Source organism: Monodon monoceros, unplaced genomic scaffold, assembly GCF_005190385.1.
Source record: "Monodon monoceros isolate NGI ecotype Baffin Bay Population unplaced genomic scaffold, NGI_Narwhal_1 Super_Scaffold_18, whole genome shotgun sequence".
NCBI lineage: Eukaryota > Metazoa > Chordata > Mammalia > Artiodactyla > Monodontidae > Monodon > Monodon monoceros.
In genome coordinates this window covers 85,704,639-85,730,610 of record NW_021703774.1, presented here as the reverse complement: position 1 = coordinate 85,730,610, position 25,972 = coordinate 85,704,639, and the positions used below count along the sequence as shown (strand labels likewise).

The following is a 25,972-nucleotide window of genomic DNA, read 5'->3' as shown; positions in this document are numbered from 1 at the left end:
GACTCAGGGCTCCAAAGGGCACAGAGGAAGCTGCCAGGCTCTCTTAAGACTTGGACCAGAACTGGAGAATCACTTTCTCCCGCCTAGATTTAGTATGAGAGAGGACTACATAAGGGATGTAACTACCAAGGGGTATTATGGCTCACTGTATTTTCTAATTTACCTACATTAAACATTAGTGTTCGTGTGTGTGCTTGTGCATGCGTGCATGTGTATGTTTAGGGCTTAAAAAAGACTTTAAAAGAGCAGTTTAGTATTATTAAAGGAATTGGCAGCCATTACTAAATATTTATCAGTTAAAATGTTTAACTAGACAGTACTTCTAATCGTCTATGAAACACTAATCCTGTGAAATCCTCCCCATAAAAAAAGATCCTGAGTCAGATAAATGTGGGAAATACTAAGTATAAAGAATCTAAAATGCAAATATCATATTGATTCTCTCAAAGTGGGGAGGATGGGGAAGGGGCAGAATATGCCTATAATAAGTGCCAATTATTAGTAACAGAAACAAAATATCAAGAGGTATAAAGTAGTGATACAGTACTGTTAATAATAATCCTATCACGCTTTAGCTGATTTTTTTCAGTAAGTTCTATTACAGAACATGACTCTTATTTCTCTGCCTCTTTCTATGCCTCTGGGAAGGAAGAAACAAAATTTAATTCTGGAAACTGCTCTGCTGCTAGAATGATTTGGAAGACTAAAACATTAAGGGGAAAAAAGTATATTTTAATTTCTAGATTCCATCTCTATTCAATTTGTCCTTGGTATTAGTCAGGTACTTTAATGTCCTGGTACAGGCTCAGATATATAAGGTCCAGAAAAAAAGGATTGAACTATTTTTTTTTTGTTTTTTTGTGGTACATGGGCCTCTCACTGTTGTGGCCTCTCCCATTGCGGAGCACAGGCTCTGGATGTGCAGGCTCAGCAGCCATGGCTCACAGGCCTAGCCGCTCCGCAGCATGTGGGATCTTCCCGGACCAGGGCACGAACCTGTGTCCCCTGCATCGGCAGGCGGACTCTCAACCACTGCGCCACCAGGGAAGCCCTGAACTATTATTTTAAAGAGTTAGAAAACACAATAGATAAGAAATGGTTAAGACAACAACAGAGGGCTTCCCTGGTGGCACAATGGTTAAGAATCTGCCTGCCAATGCAGGGGACACAGGTTCAAGCCCCAGTCCAGGAAGATCCCACATGCCGCGGAGCAACTAAGCCCGTATACCACAACTACTGAACTTGCACTCTAGAGCCCGCAAGCCACAACTACTGAGTCCTCATGCCACAACTACTGAAGCTCACGTGCCTAGAGCCCATGCTCCACAACAAGAGAAGCCACCGCAACGAGAAGCCCGTGCACCGAAACGAAGAGTAGCCCCCGCTCGCCGCAACTAGAGAAAGCCCGGGCGCAGCAACAAAAACCCAATGCAGCCAAAAAAAAAAAAAAAAAGACAGTAACAGAGAATTTATATGAAACTAATTTACGAAAACTTAGGATAAACACCCATTCATATTTATTTATAACAGACCTGGTTATCCTATGGATTTTTATAACATACTTACCTTTAGTACAATTTAAAATTCTAATCTCTAAAGAAATTGAGAACAGTTGTTAAATAATAAATATGCTCTAAACTGAACCTAAATTATAAGAAATAATTTGAATTCTATTTATTATTGTCTTTAAAGGAATAAACCATCTTGAATAGTGTAACTTTTTTTCTGAGAAAGGATATCTTACTACTACCAGAATCACAGAACCTTGCCACTTCATGTTCTGACTTAATGCTAGGTATCTGCTTTCACTGAAAAATAAAACAGTCAGGAAGTCAAACTGCAGCCATGACTTACTGATATGAAGATGACATCCAAGAACTAGAAGTAGCAATTCATCAAATTAGGATAATTCTCATAAGCCACTGACTTGATCAGAGGTGATAATTAAACGACCCTCAAACTGAATGTTCAGAGGCCTACCTAGACTCTATAGATTACCACTATACAAGTTCCTTGTGTGAAGGTTTGAAGACAGGATCAGTTTCAGGCTCACTGACTTGCATAACACGCAGAGTGTCAAGCAGATTACTTCCAATATTACTGAACCAAGTAAAGACAGTCGCCACTGCACTGCCATATTATAATCATGATGATAGCCAACATTTATGGCATACCTCCTATATGCTAGAAATTATTCTAAGTAATTTTTTATGTATGCTAATTCAATCTTCCAACAACCCTTGCTCATTTAAATATACATATTCAGGCTTCCCTGGTGGTACAGTGGTTAGGAATCTGCCTGCCAATGCAGGGGACACGGGTTCAAGCCCTGGTCCAGGAAGATCCCACATGCTGCAGAGCAACTAAGCCCGTGCACCACAACTACTGAGCCTGTGCTCTAGAGACCGCTAGCCACAACTACTGAGCCCATGTGCCACAACTACTGAAGCCCACGCTTCTAGAGCCCATGCTCCGCAACAAGAGAATCCACCACAATGAGAAGCCCGCGCACAGCAATGAAGAGTAACCCCGGCTCGCTGCAATGAAGACCCAACGTGGCCAAAAATAAATTAATTAATTAATTTTTATAAATAAATAAATAAACAAACATATTCTGGTTTACTGATTTCTAAAAAAAAAAAAAATGTTACCATATATTTACCTCCTACAGTTAAAAATAAGTTCATACTGTCTTGGCAGAAATTATAAGAAAGAATCATTTTAATATACTGAATTCAATAGAATCTGAGAGTTTAAGCTCTCAAAATAACAATAAAAATAACAAGTAACACTTAATATAGTGCTTACTCTATGCCAGGTACTGTTTTAAGCACTTTACATGGATTAACGCGTTTAATCTTCATGGCAACCCTGTGAAATAGATGAGGAAAGAAGCAAATAGAAGGTAGTAACTCCCCCTAGGTCCTCAGCTACCCTGGGACAGGGCTGGATCCAGAAGTAGTCTACTTCCAGGCTGTGTGCTGAAACCACCACTCTCACTGCTCCCTTTGCTTAGATGTGAAAGGCCATTTAAAGGGAAGAAGGACAAAACTAGATGAGCCCTCAGAATGCTGACTGGAAGAGATTAAGTAACTCCACACTACTTGAAACACTTAAAAAGCCTTAAAATTTCAAACTATACATGGCAAGTAGCAGTTGCTGCATGCACTTAATAGTTTTTAAATAATTCCTTATATTTAAAAAAGTGACTAAAAAGACTGACCTATTGAGGAATTGTTCGGTAAGATTCTGCTGCTGATCAGGACCATCCTCCTGATTCACACCTCCTTCAAGCAGCATCTGTTGGTATATCTGTCGCTGTTGCTCCTTCTGTTCTAAATGCTGTTGATAGCGTAATCTTTGCCTATAATATTCTTGAAATTGTTCTGTTGAATCTCGAAGCTTAAAAATATTAGAAAAAATAATATATTTGAGCAGACTACAATTGAATATGTCATCACTCAACAGTAACTTCTATAAGTGCTGAATAAAACATACAGATAGCTATAAATAACAATCAGAAAGTACTTAATATATTGGCTCTTTGAAAAATAACATAGTATCCATGAGTCTTAACAGTCAAGTAGATCAGATCAGTTAATTTGCTGAATTCCACAGCAAGAGACTAACCAAAATGAATGGTCATCCTGGATCCCTAACACCAAATAAAAATACAAGTTACAGTTGTCACAAGGGAAACATAGATAGAGAATACAAATGTAGATAAAGACAAACACAAATCTATCTATATTACTAGAAAAAAAATACTGAGGGACTACATTAATATTTAATAAGCACAATATTAATCTTATCCAACACACTTGATTTAAGCATGTACGTGGCTTAATAGGTTAATCTGGAGGGAAGCTTATAAAATTTCCCTCAAAAACAATACTTTAATTCAAACAGCCTTTCACAAGAAAGTAGAATAAATGGGTGTTAAACTTAGCAGTCTCAACATTCCTTCCTCACTCTTCTAGAAGCCAACTTAAAGGACTTAGATATCATAGTGAATTCAAATATTGGCAAAGAAAGATTCCTGCCAAGCCGGAGTCTGGTCACATTACACAGGTCACGTGAACTGGAACAAATCAGTCATCTCTAAACTTGGCCAACACTGATAATAAGCTTATCTAAGAGTCTTGTACCACTAACTAAAGCTAAAACTGTCTCCCTTTTCCAGAAAATAGTAACAGTCCCCCTTTACTTCATAACTTATAGCAATAACTCTGAGACAAAATTATCTGTATGTCCTTTAAAAAAATTTTTGTGGTAAGATACAAATATTGTAATTTTAACCATTTTTCAGCGTACAATTCAGTGGCATTAGATTCATAGTGTTGTACAACCATCGCTATTATCTATTTCCAAAAATTTTCATCACCCCAAACAGAAATTCCATAACCATTAAGCAATAACTCCTCACTTCCCTCTCCCCCAACCCCTGCTAACTTCTACTTTCTGTCTCTATAAATTTGCCTATCCTAGATATTTCATATAAATGGAATCATACAATATTTGTCCTTTTGTGTCTGGCTTATTTCACTTAACACGATGTTTTAGAGGTTCATCCAAGTTGTAGCATACCATTCCTTTTTATGGCTGAATAATATCCCATTGTATCAATATATCACTTTTGTTTATCCATTAACCTGTGGATGGACATGGGTTATTTCTACCTTTTGGCCACTATAAATAATGCTGCTATGAACATGGATGTACAGATATCTGTTTGAGTCCTTGCTTTCAATGCCTTTGGGTATATACCTAGAAGTGAAATGACTGGGTCATACAGTAATTCTATATTTAGCTTTTTGAGGTACCATGAAACCACAGTGACAGCACCATTTTACATACCAACCAGCAATGTGTGAGGGCTCAAATTTCTCTATTTCTTCATCAACACGTGTTATTTTCCATTGCTTTGATTTTAGCCATTTTAGTAGTTGTGAAGTTATATTTCATTGTGGTTTTGATTTACGTTTCCCTAATGACAAGTGATGTTAAGCATCTTCTTCATGTACTCATTGGCCATTTATAGACATTTAGCCAATTTGCAGAAATGTCTATTCAAGTCCTTTTTTAGACTGGGTTTTTTTGTTGTTGAGTTGTAGTAGTTCTTTACATATTCTAGATATTAAACTCTTGCCAGATAAATGATTTGCAAATATTTTTCCCATTCTGTAGGCTGTCCTTTCACTTTCTTGATAATGTCCTTTGATGCACAAAAGGTTTTTTTAAAAATTATTTATTTATTTATTTTGGCTGCCCTGGGTCTTAGTTGTGGCATGTGGGATCTTTTAATTGCAGCATGCGGGCTCTTAGTTACAGCATGCAGACTTCTTAGTTGTGGCATATGTGTGGGACCTAGTTCCCCGACCAGGGATCAAACCCGGGCCCCCTGCATTGGGAGCATGGAGTCTTACCCACTGGACCACCAGGGAAATCCAAAAGTTTTTAATTTTGATAAAGTCCAATTTATCAATTTTTACATTTGTTGCTTAAGCTTTGGTATCATACGTAAGAACACATTACAAAATCTAATGTTATGAAGATTTATCCCTTTGTTTTCTTCTAAGAGTTTTATACTTTTAGGTCCTATACTTAAGTTGTTGATCTATTTTTAGTTAATTTTTATATATGTTGTGAGGTCCAACTTCATTCTTTTGCATGTGGAAATCCAGTTGACCTAGCATCATCTGTTGAAAAGACTATTTTTTCCCCCACTGAATGGACTTGGCACCCTTGCCAATAATCAGTTGGTCACAGATATACAGAATTATTTCTGGTCTCTCAATTTATTCTATTGGTCTGTATGCCTATCCTTATACAAGTACCACACAGTTTGGATTACTGTAGCTTTGTAGTAAGTTTTGAAATTATGAAGTGTGACTCCTACAACTTTGTTCTTCCTTTTTTAAAATTGTTTTGGCTATTCAAGGTCCCTTGCAATTCCATATGAATTTGAGTGTTGGCTTTTCCATTACTGCAAAAGAGGTGGTGGAATTTTTATAGGAATTGCATGGAATCTGTAAATAATACTGGAGTAGTACTGACATCTTAACAGTATTAAATCTTCCGATCCATTAACACAGAATGTCTTCAATTATTTAGATCTTCTTTAACTTCTTTCAGCAATGTTTTGTAGATTTTAGCATACAAGTCTTTCAACTCCTTAATTTATTCCCAGATATTTTATCCTTTTATATGCCGTTGTAAATGAAATCGCTTTCTTTTTTTTTTTTTTTTTTGCGGTACACGGGCCTCTCACTGTTGTGGCCTCTCCCATTGCGGAGCACAGCTCTGGACGCGCAGGCTCAGTGGCCATGGCTCACGGGCCCAGCTGCTCCGCGGCATGTGGGATCTTCCCATACCGGGGCAGGAACCTGTGTCCCCAGCATTGGCAGGCAGACTCTCAACCACTGTGCCACCAGGGAAGCCCTGAAATCACTTTCTTAATTTCCTTTTCTGATTGTTCATTGTTAGTGTATAGAAACAACTGATTTTTATGTGTTGATCTTGTACCCTGCAACTCTGTTGAACCTGTTTATAAGCTCTAGTAGCTGTCTTGTGAATTATTCATGATTATACGTATAATATTCATGTCATCTGTGAAGAGAGATAGCTTTACTTCTTCCTTTCCAATTTATTTCTTTTTCTGGTCTAACTGCTCTGGCTAGAACTTCTAATAAATGTTGAATAGCAGCGGTGAAAGCAGGCATCCTTATCTTTGTTCCTGACCTTAGGGAGAAAGCTTTTACTCATTAACTATTGAGTATGATGTTAGGTTGGGTTTTACATAAATGATCTTCACCATGCTGAGGAAGTTCCATTCTATTCTTAGTTCTCTGAGAGCTTTTATCAGCAAAGTGTTTGATTTTCTCAAATGTCTTTTCTGCATCAATGGAGATGATTGCATGTTGTTTCTTTTTTTCCTTCACTCTATTAATGTGATGTATATTAAACTGATTGATTGTTTTTTTATGTTGAACCACCTTGCATCCTGCAATCAATCCACTTGGTCAGAATGCATAATCCTTTCAATATGCTGATGGATTTGGTTTACCAGTATTTTGTTGATTTTTGCTTCTATGTTTATAAGAGGTATTGGTCTGTAGTTTTCTTTTCTTGTAATATTTTCACTTGATTTTGCTATCAGGGTAATGCTGGCCTCACAGAATGAGTTAGGAAGTGTTTCCTCCTCATATTTTTTGGAAAATTTTGAGGATTGTTAACGCCTCCTAAATGTTTGTAGAATTCACCAGTAAAGCCATCTGATCCCAGTCTTTTCTTTGTTGAGAAGTTTTTTGATTACTGATTCAATCTCTTTACTCATTATAGATCTGTTGAGATTTTCTATTTCTTTCTGAGTCAGTTTAGTAATTTGTGTTTCTAAGGAATTTGTCCATTTCATCTAAGTTATTTAATTTGTTGGCTTACAACTGGTCACAGTATTCTCTTATAATCTTTTCATTATTGTAAGGTTGATAGTTTTATTTTTGATTTTAGTTATTTGTGTTTTCTTTTTCTTTGTCAGTCTAGCTAAGGGCTTGTCAATTTTATTGATCTTTTAAAAGAACCAACTTTTGGTTTTGTTGATTCCCTCTGTTGTTTTCCTTTTCTCTATTTTATTTCTCTCTCTTCTAATCTTTATTATTTCCTTCCTTCCGCTAGCTTTGGGTCTAGCTTGCTCTTCCTTTTCCTAGCTCTTCAAGGCATAAAATTAGGTTATTGATTTGAGATCTTTCTTCTTTATTAATGTAAGCATTTGCAGCTATAAATTTCTCCCTGAGCACTGCTTTTGCTGCATTCCATAATTTTGTTGTATATTTGGTATGTTGTACTCATTTTCATTAGTCTCTAAGTATTTTCTAATTTCCCTTGTGATTTCTTCTTTGATCCAGTGGTTGTTTAAGAGTGTGTTGATTAATTTTTACAAATTTTGGATTTAAAAATTTTCCTTCTGTTATCAATTTCTAGCTTCATTCCACTGTGGTCAGAGGAGATACTTTACATGATTTCAGATCTTTTAAAAGTTATTGAGATTTGTTTTGCGTCCTAACACATGGTCTATCCTGAAGAACACTGCACGTGCACTGGAGAAGAATGTGTATTCTACTATTGTTGAGTGTTCTATAGATGTCTATTATGTCCAGTTGGTTTACAGTGTTGTTCAAGTCCTCTATATCCTTACTGATCTTCTGTTAAATGTTCTATCCATTACTGCAAGTGGGGTATTGATGTCTCCAACTACTATTGCAGAACTGTCTATTTCTCCCTTCAGCTCTGCCAACGTTTGCCTCATATATTTCGGGATTCTGTTGTTTTGTGCATATCCATATGTACTTTTAAGAAAAATTTTTCTACTTCATTCTAAATATTTAGTCAAAACCAAAAAAACTTATTCAACTTATTAAACCTACCTACTCACCCCTTATAAGTGGGGATAATATATATAAGATAAAATTTACACCCTATTTCACAGTACAATTTCCTTCCCAAAGCACCACAGAAAAATAATCTGGGACTCTAAAGGCTTAGATAAAGTATTATTCTATATTATAAATGTCATAATTTCTTGCTCATTAAATCTAATTAGCAAAATACAGAGCATATATCTTAAAAATATAAGCTGTCCACATTTAATGCAAGTTCAATTACATGAGTGCTCAAACATGTAGGAGCAATGTCAACTGTGATATTTTAAATTGTTAATAAATTCATCCATTAAAAATGCTCCAAAATATACAGTGATAACTAAAAATACTATAAATTCTTAAGGAAGAGGGGAGAAAATGATCTAATAAATAAGAAAATCTAGATATTCTCTCTTCTACTCTCAAATATCAGACAATTCTTTTTAAATTCTATCCAAGCAAATAGTATTACTTCTTACAAAGAGAATAACTCTAAAAGACTCGAGGTGTAGTAAATATTACCTCATTTTTTTCTTGCTTAGCTGGTCCTGAATTCTGTGCTCCATTTGCAGGCTCTTTTTCTGAAACCGAACTCTGGCCCAGGATTTCACTGCTGATAGGCCGCTGTGCCTCAACAGGTGTATCACTTCAGGGCAAAAAAACAAAAAGGAAGAGGTAGGGGTAAAGAAAAACATATTGTAGTTAGAGAAATTTTAATTTAAAAAGTGAATATTTAGCCTAAGTGTTTATCAAATGCACAAAAACAGATTTTCAAATTTTACTTTCTTCTCTTTTTTTTTTTTTTTTTTTTTGCGGTATGTGGGCCTCTCACTGCTGTGGCCTCTCCTGCTGCAAAGCACAGGCTCTGGACGCGCAGGCCCAGCAGCCATGGCCCACGGGCCCAGCCACTCCGCAGCATGTGGGATCCTCCCGGACCGGGGCACGAACCCGCGTCCCCCTGCATCGGCAAGCAGACTCTCAACCACTGCGCCACCAAGGAAGCCCACTTTCTTAAGTACACTATGTAAGGGATTTTTAAAAATAGAATGTGCTTATAATGGAAGAGCACTGGATTATTAAGCAAGGACGGTAGGGGCTCCCATCTAAAATAATGTGTGTGACCTTGGGAAAATCACTCACATTCTCTGTGGCTCAGCTTCACCTACGAATTAATAGGTTAGATGACCTAAGGCCTACACTCTCTTAAAGAACTCTTAATCTGTTATTTTGTTATCCAAACATCAATTTTCTTTCCTCTAATATATTTCAATAAAATTTTAAGAATAGTTGAGATTTTATTAAAAGGCTTTCTTTGATTTATTTGCACTTAACACAAAAGCTAAACATACCTCTTTCAAATTAAAAAAAAATTTTATACTAATTAATTTATTTATTTAAAATTTATTTTATTTTTGGCTGTACTGAGTCTTTGTTGCTGCGCGCAGGCTTTCTCTAGTTGCGGCGAGCGGGGGCTGCTCTTCATTGCAGTGTGTGGGCTTCTCATTGCAGTGGCTTCTCTTGTTGCAGAGCACAGGCTCTAGGCGCGCAGGCTTCAGTAGTTGTGGCACACGGGCTCAGTAGTTGTGGCTCATAGGCTCTAGAGCTCAGGCTCAGTAGTTGTGGCGCACTGGCTTGGTTGCTCCACAGCATGTGGGATCTTCCCGTACCAGGGCTTCAACCGTGTCCCCTACATTGGCAGGCGGATTCTTAACCACTGCACCAGGGGAAGTCCTCAAATATTTTTAATGTATACTAATTAGTAAGCTTGATGTCTTATGTCAGGTTGTTCCTAACAGTCTTCTAAAAATACTAGCAATTTCTACTTTTCATAGTTATGCTGTTCAAAGTTTTTAATAACTAAGATTATCCAAAGATGACAAATACCACATTCACATGGATTACCTATCAGTAAAAGGCACCATAGGAACAAGGACAAAAGTAAAGTGATTTTTGTCTTCAATGAATTTGATTAGGAGATGACTTCCTAATGGCCTCTCCAGGCAGAAGTATGTAAGACATATCAAAATATAGGTCTAGGGTTTAGGAAAGCAGAGCTAGACAGTCATCTTCACAAAGGCACCATTAGTTAGGAGCCTAGTAGTCTTAAGTACCTAAACATACATACACACACATGCACCCTGAGGAGGAAGTAGAAAGACCTGGGAAGAGTTTTCAGCTATCAGACTGTGCTGTAAGCTGCTAATGACCATAGGAAGCCCCATTTTAGTCCATAAATTGAATTTGTAAGAGTTATTAACTGTATAGAGATAGAATAAAACAACCTTTATAAAGTAACATTTGATTTAATTTTGCAATTTATACAGCACTTCCACATGCATTATCTCACTTAACTTGCACAATAACCTGTAAAATAGGTTAAAACTCCCATTTCACACATGAAGAAACAGACTCAAAAAAGTCATTTTCCCAAAAATACACAGTAAATAAAGCTAGAACTTGAATCCAGGTCTTCAGACTCCAAATCCAATGCTGGCACATGTATGAGAATAGATCTTTTTCCTGCCATTTAATTTTGAGACCATTATATTGTATAGTCACAGCCTGTGTATTTCAACTGATTTTTATTCCTTTTTAATTTTGAGTTGGTTTCTGTTCGAGTGAAAAGATATCCTTCAAAATACCACACACTCTTTTATAAACTTTTCTTCTGTGTTTTATCTTCTTCTTCACCATAGGAACTCAATCATATCCTGGGGATGCAGCACAGTGCTAGCACAGAGAAGACAATCAAATATTTTTAAATGAATACTGACTTCAAATTACCACAAGCACAAGTTTCTTTATGCTGCATTTTAACATAACTGATCTGAGCTTTCCAATATTTTTTAATTACACCTAAAATATCCTTTAAAACCAGGTAAACTTTTTTCCAAAGTAAATTTTTATACTTTATCCACAGCACAATAGCTCTCCCATAGTATGTTATTAGTAGCCCTTTTGACACACTGTACTTTCCAAGGGTATGGACCCTGAACAGGGGAAATTTATATTTATTAAGCACTAAGCACATGTTTACCACTCTGCAAGTCAACACTCTATTTTATAGAGGAGGTCATTGAGGCTCAGAGAGTAACCATCCCAAGATCACACAGCTAGAAAATGGCAAGGCTACAGTTCAAACCCAAGTCTGACCATGTTCTATTCATTGTTCTACACTGCTTTGTCCCATAAGTTTTCCAATTTCAGAGACATGACAGATGTTTTCTGGGTTATTACTACTGCTCAGCTAAAAACACATATATTACTTACCTTTTGACATGTCACGTTTTACCCCACTGCTTATTCTATAATGGTCTAATAACTTATATTCCACTTCTTTCCATCTTTATTCAGTCATTCCTCAATTTATAGTACTTTCTTTACATAGGGAATAGCACACGTAGAGTCAAATTTGGCTGGATTTTTGTGTGTCTTTTTTCTTTATAAAGACAATCCCACTGGTGCACAATTCAAAACGTGCTATTCATTATATCAACCAAGAATATCCTATCATCTCATGTACTCAGAAGAATATCAGCAGTTCCCCCAGAATCGAAGCCCAGCATCCCAGACAATGAGAATTTTCTCTAAGGGGATCAGAAAGTCCAAGAAAACTTTAAGATAGTCTCTACCAATGCTCAAGATTCTCTATTCCTTTATGATTTAGATAATAGGATGCTCTTATATTAAATTATATTCATTCGTTTTTATCACTAGATATCATCTTTATCTTTCAAATATAAAATACAGAGCAATAAGATGCCTTAGGAAGTCACCCTAGGCTTTGGGAAGTCCCTCACTTAACTGATCCTAGAATCCTCTCCTCTCTTTAAAGAACATTAAAGAAAATCACACCCACCCACCCCAACAATCTCACAGCAACTTAACAGAAAATGCTTCCATAAATATTTATCCTGTAATTCTTGTGCCTTAACCCTTAACTAAAGATCTCCTCCTGTTTTAATTAGAAATAGAAATTCCAAGTCCAGTGCTTCTTCTTCAATAAAGAATGCCTCCAACTATCCTATATGAATAGTAAAAGGTTTAGGTTTAGTTTTTGTGCTTTTAATAAACTTACTGCAGTCGATAGTAATACTTCATAGCATCAACTCTGAGTATAGGAAACCAGGATGTGTTCCCAGTAGGTTTCCTGGAAAATGGAGGCAGGAAGTTTCCTAAGCCTTGAAATAAAGAACTGCTAATCAGGAAATTATTATTTCAAGCCAGGTTTGAAGGAAAAAGTGGTAGTTTTAATACTTAGTTTTCTCATGTATGTATATAAAGAATTACTAAAAAAAGATAAGTGGAAATAATCAGAGATTTTTATACATACATGTTCAATACAGTAATATTTACAGCAAACAGTCTACTCTTACAATAAGAAACTAGGTAAAATTATGATCCAGTCATACAATGGAATACTGCACACACCATTAATCACTGACCTCAATAAATGTTTAAAAATATGGGAGGGGCTTCCCTGGTGGCACAGTGGTTGAGAGTCCGCCTGCTGATGCAGGGGACACAGGTTCGTGCCCCGGTCCGGGAAGATCCCACATGCCGTGGAGCAGCTGGGCCCGTAAGCCATGGCCGCTGACCCTACGGTTCCGGAGCCTGTGCTCCACAACGGGAGAGGCCACAACAGTGAGAGGCCCGCATACCACAAAAAAAGAAAAATATATGGGGAAAAGTCATGATTTATCAAGTGAAAAAAGCAAATTATATGAAAATATATATAACATCTTCTCAATTTTTAAAAATGTATTCATAGGAAAAATGTTGGTCATCTAAGTGCAAGATTGTGTGGGATTTTAATTCTCTTATTGATACCCTTCCATATTTTCCAAAATTTCTTCAATGCACATGTACTGCCTTTATAACCAGCAAAATGATAATACGGGATACAAAAATAAAGGTTTTCCCTGATAACTGTAATTATCAAAATTTTTAAAACGCCTTATAAATAAAGTTTTAAAGACTAACTTTCAACTAAATGGACTTGAACATTTAGAAAACACACACACACACACACCCCAATTAGATTATCTCACACTTGTGGAGATCTCCCAATTTTCATGAGCAAATACTTACCGTTCAGGGGATTCTTCATAAATACTGTGACATTCTGTATTCTCAAGCATGAGACTTCTACTGAGGTTTTGTACCCCTGGATAATGGAAGTTAGCAAAGGAGTGTGACATTGGAGAAGTTTTGTTCCCAAGGTCTGAAATTCTCTTATCATGACTGGTTAGTCCACAAGTGAGGCCATCTAAAGCAGGATTCAGAGAGCGAGTCATATAGGCATCAGCTGATTGAGGCCTTCTCATTGGAGATGATGGATAGGGAGAAAGTTTGCTGATAAGAGGAGTCAAAAGATCAGCATATGCAGCTTTTGTGGGTTTCAGAAGTTTGTCAACATGAATATTAAGCATTTTCTGTTCAAAAGCACAAGAGAAGACCGAAGATGGGAGATTCTGAAGCCATGACAATAAACTCAGATCCAAATCATCACAACCATTACCACATAAGAGGTCGATACCAAGTAGTACTTCACTTTCTGTAATTTCTTCTCCAGTTGCTTTACTTTGACAAAATTCTACACAGCATTCATAAAGTAGGCCCTTCATTACAAGCTGAAATAAACGATTATTACTTGCTTTAAAACCAGCCTCACTTAGCTTCCTATCAGCAGGGATGAATTCTGCAACCATGACACAAGCCTCTTCAAAACAGTGAACTCTTGCAGTGCTGGGATTCCAGTCCTTAAATTCAGCATGATTGGTCAGACGAGGCAAAGTCAAAAGCAAACAGAGCTTGCTGTAATCATCTTTAGAAGGACAGTACTCTTCTAGGGCATGTAAACATTGCACAGCTTCTTGCATGGTAAATTCCAGCTGTAAGAAAAACATAAGTGATTGCTATAAAGAGAGATGCTATGAGATATGAAAACAATGAGAGTATTTTATTCAAATATAAAGACACTTGACGAACTTTCACAAACTGTTCAATTGCAAAAGGATAAACTCATGTCACAGAATACTCATGTAATTGTGGGCTATTTAACAAGTTTCAAGTCAGGAACCAAAATGTTTTTTACTCCTAAAATAAAGATTTTAAAATTTGGTTATTAGCACATTAAACTTTTACCTATAAAAAAAGTGTTGTAATTCAGACTTAATACTATCATTTTCAAATGTATAATTTTTTAAGAGTAAGGATAATTAAGTTTTCTGGCAATGAAACTGAAGCATGCCAAAATTCAATTATTTATTGTAGCTTGCTATCACTCCAGCTTACTCAAAAAGCAAAAGAGCCATTCTCAAACTTACCTTAGGACAAATGTGTGTGGGGAAAGAAAGCAAATCAAGGAAGGGAACACCTACAGTTCATTTCTACAAAAACAGTGCAGAGACAGAACAAAAGGAAGCTTAGCTGAAAAACAAATTACAATAATTTGTATAGTGAATATTATCTTAGTATCATAAGCTTTTGATGATGTAAGGAACCTTAGAGCTTGCATAGCACAGCTTCTATATCTTACCTGTGGGAAAAGTTAGGGTGCAGATTTAACCTAAGTAATTCAGTTGGTTAGTGACGAAGACAGAATAAAAATTCTTATTGACTAATATTCCAGTGTTCTTTCCACTTTTTTCTTTTTTTTGGCCACAACATGCAGCACGCAGAATCTTAGTTCCCTGACCAGGGATCAAACCCGTGACCCCTGCAGTGGAAGCATGGAGTCTTAACCACTGGACTACCAGGGAAGTCCTTCTTTCCACTTTTAAACATCATTATCTGCAAACATTTCTCTATTATTTCAATGATTACTTACCGGCACTTAATAAAAGTTTCTTTGGTTTTGGATGCGACAATACTAATATTAAAACTTTAAAAGTATCTCTCTAATCAAAAAGAATTTAATATCATTAAATCTAAATTGTTATTAAAAATACACATTGTATTAAAAAAACACCTTTGGGGAATTCCCTGGCTGTCCAGTGGTTAGGGCTCTGTGCTTTCACTGCTGAGGGCCCGGGTTCAATCCCTGGTCAGGGAACTAAGATTCTACAAGCTGCACTGCGCAGCCAAAAAAAAAAAAAAAAAGAGTTAAAAAACACACCTCTGGGTCAAAGAAAGTACTGAAAAGACAGAAAGAGGAAGTAAACATAATCCACTTCTGGGATAAGAAAAGAAGTAATGATGTAGAGTCATCAAGTCAAACATCTTTTGCTATCTATATCACCTTAAACAAGAGGGGAGCACACACTCTCCAACCAGACAGCCACTCATTTATCATCTTTGCCTAAATCACACAACAAATTCAGAAGCACTACAGACTGAAAGTACTACATCTGCAAAAGAGCAGATCTTGCCTCACACCCGCTCATAAAAACTTTGAAAACTCATGATACTAATCTTTTGCTTTAGTGAATAGAATACTTATGACTGAAACAAGACTGTGGCGCAAACCTTTAGGAATAAAAATCTTACATGCTGGGGCTCATCTTCTGCTGACATTGCGTTGTTAACACATAAAGCTTCTAAAAACTTCTGCTTCAGGATAATATAACGAAACCTGTGAAAAATAAAATATGAAACATTAAAATGATTAAAATCTGAATTATAGCAATGTCGAGGACAAGAAATGAAATTCAAGTTCCTAAAGCAAAACAGGCCAAGTTTTTCTTATAGGACTAATTATTTCTTTAAAAAAAGACTTTAAAAAATTAATTTCCCAATGTCTCATAAGTCAAATGTACTTATAAGTTACTGTAAGTACCTTTGCTTTCAGAAAATTCTTTAATTATTTTACAAAGCTGATCACACTGAAGCCATAATTAAAATAATTTCAGTAGCAAGTAATCACAATTTAATACTCAAAGGAAGGATTTCTATTTGCAATATTAATTCTAAGCAATCAAGTTTTCATGGAAGATGTCAAATGTCACCTAATATGAAATCAAAATCCTTTATATTACAAATATTTTATTTCCCAAAATATGTCCTCTTTTCTTTTCAAACATGAGAAAGGTCTAATAAAAATAGAGCTGAAAGGATAGGAAGGAATGAACAACATTGCTAAAAAACCATAAGATAACTGTAGACTAAAACTTTTTAAAAGGGATTTTTCAGAGAGGGGAAGGGAGTGTCTATGTGACTTCTCTATGAATCAAAACATGTTGAATGCCTTAAGCACTTTAAAGAAAAGTGTTTCTAAGGGCTGAAAGAAAATAATAATGAACTTCACAGTCATTCTTTCAACCACTGTTGTAACAGCAAATATGTGTCCAATAAAACAAAATCCCTGCCTTCAGGAAGAGGGTCATCTAATGGAAGCAACCCAAGTACCCATCAACAGATGATTGGATTAAGTAGCTGTGGTGCATTGCATGCATGTGTACACACATACATACACAATGAACTATTACTCAGCCATAAAAAAGAACAAAATAATGCAATTTGCAGCAACATGGATGGACTTAGAGATTGTCATACCGAGTGAAGTAAGTCAGACAGGAAAGGACAAATATCATATGATATCACTTATATGTGGAATCTAAAAAGTGGTACAAATGAACTTATTTACAAAATAGAAATAGAGTTACAGATGTGGAAAACAAACTTATGGTTAACAGGGGGAAGGGGAGGAGGGATAAATTGGGAGATTGGGATTGACATATACACACTACTCTATATGAAATAAATAACTAATAAAGACCTACTGTATAGCACAGGAAACTCTACTCAATACTCTGTGATGACCTACATGGGAAAAGAATCTAAAAAAGAGTGGATATATGTATAACTGAATCACTTTGCTGTACACCTGAAACTAACACAACATTGTAAATCAACTATACTTCAGTAAAATTTTTTTTAAAAGTCACACAAGGAAGCAGAAAAAGAATGAAATATTGCCATCTGCAAAAACATGGATGAACCTAGAGAATATTGTGCTTACTGAAATAAGTCAGACAAAGAAAGACAAATACTATATGATAACACATGTAGAATCTAAAAAATGATACAAATGAATATATATACAAAACAGAAACAGACTCACAGACACAGAAAACAAACTTGTGGTTACCAAAAAGGGGGGTGGGGGGTGGGGAGGGATAAGTTAGGGGTATGAGATTAACAAAGGCAAACTACTATACATAAAATAGGTAAGCAACAAGGATTAACTATATAGCACAGAGAATTATACCCAATATCTTGTAATAACCTATAATGGAATATAATCTACAAAAATACTGAAACACTATGCTGTGTACCTGAAACTAACACAATATTATAAATCAACTATACTTCAATTTTTTTAAAAAAAGAAGAGGGTCATCTAATAAATTGCATGAAATATGTATAGGATTCAGCAAGATTTCAAAGCAGTATGAAACCAGGTCTACCAGAAATAGTGAGGGTCTTAGAAGAAATGACTCTTGGAAGATGATCAAGAATGTGCTATGTAAAGGCAGGAGATGATGTAAGAAACAGTATCCCAGATAAATGAAGAATGTATAAAAGCAAAGAGGGGGCGCTTCCCTGGTGGTGCAGTGGTTGAGAGTCCGCCTGCCGATGCAGGGGACATGGGTTCATGCCCCAGTCCGGGAAGATCCCACATGCCACGGAGCGGCTAGGCCCGTGAGCCATGGCTGCTGAGCCTGCACGTCCGGAGCCTGTGCTCCGCAACAGGACAGGCCCGTGAACCACAAAAAAAAAAAAAAAAAAAAAAGGCAAAGAGCTATCAAATAGCATGGTTTATGGAGAATCAGAAACTAATATGAGGTTCCACTTCTGATAATGGTGGAGTAACTTGTACCTGGCTAACCTTTCTGCAAATAACAATTAAACCCTAGATTAAATACAAAAAATATTTGAAAGCACTGAAGAAAAAAAAAAAAAAGCTGGCATAACTAGAGGGAAGTCAATCCTTGAAAAAGGGAACTTTAGGGGGTGAGACTGAAGGGTATAAGGCCTTCCAGCTGAGGGCACTCCCCAGTCCACACAGTGTGAGCTAGAACTCAGGCAGAAAGCTGCAGTTTTATAGGCTTTGGAGAAGTCAGGCTTTTGAGAAGTTCGGCTGCCAGAACAGCTGAAAAGTGGTGGGAAGGTTTCATTTTTTTCCAAAAAAAGAGGAAACCACAATGAAAAATACACCAAAATCTACTGTATAAACTGTGCCTAAATCCTTGGTCATCCCTAAAACTGAAGATGCAAGGGAGACTCCAAAGAGCCCAGGGAAAGCAACAGATTGAAGGCTAAATAACTGAGCAGAGATTTCATCTGGTGTCCACTAGGTGAGGGACAGAGTTTGCATTCTGAAGTACAACAAAGTAAACTCCCTGCATGAATAAAAATCAATACCTTCCAAAGGAAGATAACAGAAATCCAGAGTTTCAACAATGAATCCCAATGTGCAAAATACATTAAAAAATGACTAGACGTGAAAAAAAGTGACTCATAGTTAAGAGAAAATGCAATCAATAGAAACTGAGCCTGATATAACCTAAAAGTTGGAATTAGCAAATAAGGACTATTGGTGAACAAGCAGTTACTAAAAATATGTTAAAGGGCTTATTGGGAAGTACAGTCACAATGAACAAACAGATAGGAATATCTCAGAGAAAAATTATAAATAAAAGTAAATTCTGCAACCAAAAAGTACAATATCTGAAATGAAAAATTCATTGTTTATGAGCAGACTGCTAATAACTCAAGAAAGTGTCAGTAAATATTGAAGGTAAATCAACAGAAATAATCCAGACTGAAAAATACACAGAAAAAATGTTTTTTTAAAAAAGGAACAAAGCCTCAAAACTGTGGAACAATATCAATCTGTCTAATATTGTACACTTAGAAGAAGAAAAAGGGGCAGAAAAAATTTTTGAAGATATAACTGCCAAAAACTTCCCAAACTTGATGAAAGACATAAACTTATAGATCCAAAAAGCTCAGCAAACCCCAAGCAGGAAAAAATACAAATAAATCACACTTAGGCACATCAAAATCAAACTGCTGAAAACTAATGACAAGGAGAAAATCTTGAAGGCAGCCAGTAGAAGAAGAAAAAATAGAAAGAAAGAAACATTACATATGAGAGAATTAAGGATAACTGTCAGAAATAATGGAGGCCAGGAAACAATGGAATGACATCTTTAAATTCTTTGTACTATCATGAAGAAACAACTGCTTCAGACATGGCCCTTGTGATGTTTTATATATAGACACTGTTGACTAAGGGTTTATATATCAGATGTTCAACTAATTGAAGTACATGCAAGCTGTCCTCTAGAAGTTCTCCAACTCAATGGGATTGAGTGTACTATTTTCTAGGAAAGCCAGAAGTCTTGTTTTTAAATTTTTGTTTATTGTTTTGTTTTGCTCAACTTCTACCAATGATAAGACACTAAAAAATTCAGATGAAATCTTACCTTTTTTTGTCAAATTTTTCCATACATTCTAGAGGCTGAATGAACTGAAGAACTTCATCCCATTGACCATCAAGGATTAGCTGCCTATATAAAGAAAAATCCACACATGCTATCAAATTTGTGTTACACTAATTAAAAGCAGAAGAGATGACAAGATAGCATTAGAACTTCACAAAGCAGGTAATGAGAATAACATTTTACTTGGTTTCTCAACCACTATAATAAACTTCCTCACAACTTATGTGTAACAACATATGCTACATGAGAAGAATTTGTGAATCTGCACCCACTCCTCATTCTAAAATGTTTTTTTACCTATGTAAAAACATTGAACTAAGTCTAAAAGTTTCTTTATTTCCCCACTAATCTTATAGTTTAAAGTTATTCTGTATTACTTAGGGGCCAGTAGTGTGTTGGTATGTTCCAGTCTCACTAAGTCATTGGTTCTCAACTGGGTGCAGTTTTGCCCCCTGGAGAAATCTGGCACTGTCTGGGGACATTTTTGGTTGTCACAACTAGGGTGCGACTGGCATCTTCAGGGTATAGGTCAGAAGTGCTGCTAAACACCCTACAATGCACAGGAAAACCCCCACACTCACACAACAAAGAACCATCTGGCCCAAAATGTTAACAGCACTGAGGTTGAAAACCCTGCTCTAAACTGTGAATTCAATATCTTTGAGGCATTTAACACTAGAGTTTATATCCTGAGAATGAAAATAGTAATGAATAATATATTTCATCCTACTTAAGTAGTCTACAGGAACTTCTAAAAGTTATAAGGCATTCAGATTACTGTTCTTTTATAAAAGTAATTTCCCTATTTATGCTTTTTCAGAACAGAAAATTTAAAAATAGGCAGGAAGTTTTCCAGAGTGGAGCCAGGGAGGGTGGGCGTTTAGGCTGCGCCGACCCCTCAGCCCCCCTCCAGGAGACATTTCGAATCCAGGACATGTCGGGATTGAGGAGATACGAGGTAGCGCTGGAGGCTGAGGAGATCTACTGGGGCTGTTTCTACTCTTTCCCCTGGCTGCGCATGTGGTGGAGGGAGCGGAGCTCAGCGCACCCTCGGGAGCAGAAGCTGGAGCCTCTGTGGGGCCTGATGAGCTGTCTGTCAAGCAGACTGGGCACTGCTCCCCAGCGCTCCAGTCGCAGCCTCCCCCGCCGCACCCCCGCTGCCACTGCCCAGCCAGCCAGTGCATTAAAGATTTAAACCGAAAAAAAAAAAAATAGGCAGGAAGATCTACAAAGGATTGCCAACTTTTGATTCGACAAAGAATGAATATTAATAAAAAGCAATCACAATATGTATCATAATCATTTTATAAAGGGACATTTTATTTTGTTTTCTTAAGGTTTTTTTAAAATTTATTTATTTATTTTTGGCTGCATTGTGTCTTTGTTGCTGTGCACAGGCTTTCTCTAGTTACGGTGTTGCGGTGCACGCGCTTCTCATTGAGGTGGCTTCTCTTGTTGCAGAGCACGGGCTCTAAGCGCACGGGCTTCAGTTGTTGTGGCTCACGGGCTCTGGAGCGCGGGCTCAGTAGTTGTGGCGCACGGGGCTTAGTTGCTCCGTGGCATGTGGGATCTTCCCGGACCAGGGCTGGAACCCGTGTCCCCTGCATTGGCAGGCGGATTCTTAACCACTGCACCACCAGGGAAGCCCTAAAGGGACATTTTAATATTTCAAAAGTAAGAAGGACACAATTTCAAAGGCCGGCAGCCCTTTAAGATGAATACATTTAGTTTAATGAAAAACTTACTATCCTGTAATCTCACCTAAGACCAGTAAAACTTCATAACAAACCATCAGGTTTCTGCATGGGGATATCTGAGAGCCACTGCTAAATTCCAGAAGTAGCAATGACAGAGCCCAAAGAATACTGCCTCAGTACTCGTTCCTGACTATATCATTGACTAAGCTCCCTGGGGCTGAATGTCATTCATGATGTCAAATACAGGGAAGTGCAATGAGTTTAAATAAACTCTCCTAACAATAAAGCTTTTTAAAAAGCTCCTTCTTCATGAGTTAGAAACATTTCATTTCTTAAGGCTTTCCTAGCCACAAAATGCTACATATCCAAGAATCTGTACTTCTTATCAAGGACATTTGGTATCACATAAGCACAGAATACATTTCTGCCTGGAAATTTGGGTTTTTCTTTTTCAATCCAATTCAAGGAAGGATATATTTAGCTTTCCATTTTGGCAAACATGTTAACTCCCTTTTGCTCTGTAATTCCACTTCCAAGAATCTTGTTTTAAGGAAATAATTCAAGATACAGAAATAGTCACATGTATGAAAGATGCTCAGTAGAGCATGTATTTAAGAAAATTTGCAATTTAATTGTCTAAAAATAGGGGAATCATTAGGAAATTAAGTAAATCGAAAATTTTCAAAGCATAAATTTGTAATCACATAGAAAATTCTTATAATGTTAATGGATAAAGCAGGATACAAAATTCTAAATGCAACAGAATTGGTTTTTTTTCAATATGCACAGAAAATTATCAGTAGTATGTGTGGATGGTGGGCTGATTTTTCTTCTTTATTTTTCTGTATTTTCTACAAAGAATATTTTATATAACGAGTATGTTTTACTTCTATAGCATAAAAAAGGTATTTTTTTAACTTTACAGAGTCTCTGATTTCTTAATCAAATATTTTTTATGATGATGCCACAAACACAATAGAGTTGTGACTCTTTTTAATGAATCTCTGGATCTTACTCCTGAAAACATTCTACAGAAAACTTTGTTTTGTAAACGTTCTTTATAAAAATAAACATTTAAAAAACTACACTTTGTCTTTTCATAATTACAAAGGTCTATCCATACTGTACCTATTATCTTATTAATACTTAACATTTCTTAGAATGAGCTACAAACCTCACAGTGCTAATGAAATCATACCTCAGGAAAAGCATATCATCTGAAAATAGGCCATTTATGACTCCACTTTCCTTCTCAAGGGCCAACATACTAATGTGAAGCTTCTTTGAATTCAAGAAGTCTAAAATTAGCTTAATGATTTCAACCTCTTTTACATTCACTGTTTCTTCAGCCGTCATGTTGATAACCTAAATATTAAACAGAACAAAAACAAAAATTAGTTCTATTATTTCTAAGCATTATTAACTATCTGAAAACTACACATAACAAGTTTCTTGGAAGTATTTAATACAGTTATTCTAAGTGAAACTAATGTAATATTTATCAAAACCAAGTCATTCTTTAAGGTGTGATATAGGAATGGCTATGATTTTAAGTCCTTATCTTTGAGAGATACACAATGGAATTACAGATTGATATGAAGTTTGTGATTTGCTTCAAAATAATACAAGAAGCAGCATGTGGGAGGAAGTAAAGATAAAACAATACTCACGACCATTAAAGTAGGATAATGGGTAATTGGAGGTTCATTATATTTGCTATGATCTAAATGTTGGTGTCCTCCCAAAATTCATTATGTTGAAATCCTAACCCCTAAAGTGATGGTATTAGGAGGTGGGGGCTTTGGGAGGTGATTAGGTAATGAGGGCAGAGCCCTCATGATTGGGATTAGTGCCCTTTTAAAAGAGACCACAGGGACTTCCCTAGCAGTCCAGTGGTTAAGACGCTGTGCTTCCACTGCAGGGGGCACAGGTTCGATCCCTGGGTCGGGGAACTAAGATGCCACATGCCGCGCGGCTTGGCCAAATAAAAAAAATTTTTTTAATAATAATCATACGCTGCGATCTATTGAAAGTCAGCCCTCGACACAAGGGTTTGTCGCTCCCGCCGCCGCCACCGTGGCGGCGGCGGGGCCCAGGGAAGCTCGGCGTCCGTTTCTTCCTTCCTCCCTCCCTCGCTCTTCGGACTCCCCGACCCAGCACCCCGCGGGCGGCGTCCTCGGCCCACCCTCGGCGGCTGCCCACCGTCTGCGCGATGGGAGCGGCGGCAGGTCTCGGCGCGCATGTTCCCGGACCGGCCCGCGCCGGTCTGTCGGGGGAAGCGCCCGTCCCGCCGAAGGAAAAGGGGGGCGAGAGGTCAGGGGGCGCCCCTGGCGGCGTCCCCCGGCCTCGGAGCGCCGCGCCGCGCCTCCTCCCCACCCCGCCGTGGGCCTCGCCCACGGGCTGGACGGGGAAAGGGGGAGGCGGGTGCTGACCTAGAGGCGGGGTACGTCGCAGGGCGGCCCCGTGGGCCCCTTTCCCGGGGGGCCATGGGGGCCGGAGGGGCGGCGGCACCCGCGTGCCGCCGAACGCATCCGTGTCTGGGTCCTCCGCCACCCTCGGCGCAGGGGGTGGGCCGGGGTTCCCGGCCGCTCGCGGCCCTTGCGCTCTTCCTAAAAAAATCATCATCATCATCATCATCATCAAAAACAACAGAGACCCCAGAAAGCTAGTTCGACTCTCTCCACGAGGATAAAATGTGAACTCAGCAGTCTGCAACCGGGAAGAGGGCTATCACCAGAACGGAACTATGCTAGCACCCTTATCTCAGACTTCCAGCATCTATTGCAGAACTGTGAGCAATAAATTAATGCTATAAATAAACCACCTAGTCTATGGTATTCTGTTATAGCACCCCAAATGAACTAAGACAATATTATTCTGTCTACTCCTACATATGTTTAAAATTTGCCATAATAAAGAATATTTTTAAAAATCACTAATAACCAAACCATGTTTAGCTATGCCCTACACACTAATTCAATAAGCACTTATTGTCTTTTCTCTGTGATAGACACTGTCCTGTATAGTCAGGACACATTGGCTCTGCCCTTAAGAAACTTATAGAGTGTAGCAGCAACAAGTAAAATGTTGTACCCTATACTTTGGAACCAAACAAAACAAGGTTGGTTAAAATGTGCAACTTTAAGTCATATCGGTACTGCCAACCTAAACATCAGTGATATTTCAGCTCTCTCAAATCCCTTCTCTCACTTTTAAGTCTGCAGTGATACAATGGAGCACACAGGTTAATTCATCAAGAATTAGAACTAGGAGGAATTCTGAAGATCATCAGATCAACATTCTCATTTTAAAGATGAGGCCACACAAGTTAAATGGCCTAAGTTGCTGCAGTTTTCAAATGTTCACGCTCAGAGCAGTACAAAAGGCTACCAAGCTAAGCGGACTAGCTGCAAACAAACCTCATCAGATGAAACAGACTGTAAACGTAGCTTTCTCACAGGACCAATTATCTTCTCACAGGACCTATCTTTAACCAAATTCACAGAAACATAAACATATGCATGTATGCACATGGGTTTATTTTTTGTCTACTATTTTGACAATTTATTTCTTCATAATGAGAAGTACAAACATCTAGCAGACTAGAATGTTCATCAGATGAATACATTTTCTCTCTTAGGTGGAGAAGGTGATAGAGTAAACAAGGGACAGAGCATGGAAAAATAATCATGATTCAAATACTTAATGACATCAGACTAAGCTAATCTCATACATCCATCTCCACAATAAGGACATGCCTACCTCAGGAAACAGACAACTCACAAATCTGTCTCCCCCAACAGGCCAGCCACCCAATTCCTCATGCTTTGGGTTTCCCTTTGCTATCTTCTGAGCTGACCACCCTTCTGTTCATAGACTTTGTCCAAAAGACTCTGTACAATAAAGTTAATGATATTTCCATTCAATAAATTCTGATCATATTTCAGAACTGTGTCTCTGAGATTAGCAATTTTAGCATTCCCCAAATCTTCAGATAATTCTTACTAGAAAAGAATGGCTTTTGCTAATTTAACTCTCAGAAAAATAATTGTAAACTCCCCTCGAATCTTAGAGGGCACTTCACTTAAATCACCATATACCAATCACACAACTTAATACAGAACTGAGACTATAATTTTCTAATGTTCAATACATCCAATGATATTAAACATTTTATAGGCCTCATTCAACATTCAGTCTAATACTAAGTAACTCTGGAGTTACTACGAATCTATGGCAATAGTCCCACAAGTTTCATGCTGCCATCATTTCTGATTAATAAAACCTAAGAGAAAAAGAAGTAGTATATTCTTACAGATACATATTTTATACTGACTTTATATCTAGAATTTGAATAGATACAAAAAATATATCTTAATTACCCTAGAATTATTCAGGGTTTTAA

The 25,972-nt window shown here is 37.4% G+C and overlaps 1 protein-coding gene across 2 annotated transcripts in view; it reads right to left on the bottom strand.

Moving 5' to 3' along the window:
- The window catches only part of WDR47 (WD repeat domain 47), a 56,773-nt gene that overhangs the window by 16,862 nt on the left and 13,939 nt on the right, over positions 1 to 25,972 (bottom strand). For both annotated transcript variants that reach the window (XM_029230744.1, XM_029230745.1), the window contains exons 2-7: positions 22,766 to 22,932; positions 19,853 to 19,936; positions 15,909 to 15,993; positions 13,509 to 14,311; positions 8,940 to 9,063; positions 3,224 to 3,402 (exon numbers count right to left, since the gene is read on the bottom strand). In XM_029230744.1, the coding sequence (XP_029086577.1) occupies positions 3,224 to 3,402; positions 8,940 to 9,063; positions 13,509 to 14,311; positions 15,909 to 15,993; positions 19,853 to 19,936; positions 22,766 to 22,923 (1,433 nt within the window). In that variant the 5' untranslated portion in view covers positions 22,924 to 22,932. The remainder of the gene's footprint in view (positions 1 to 3,223; positions 3,403 to 8,939; positions 9,064 to 13,508; positions 14,312 to 15,908; positions 15,994 to 19,852; positions 19,937 to 22,765; positions 22,933 to 25,972) is intronic.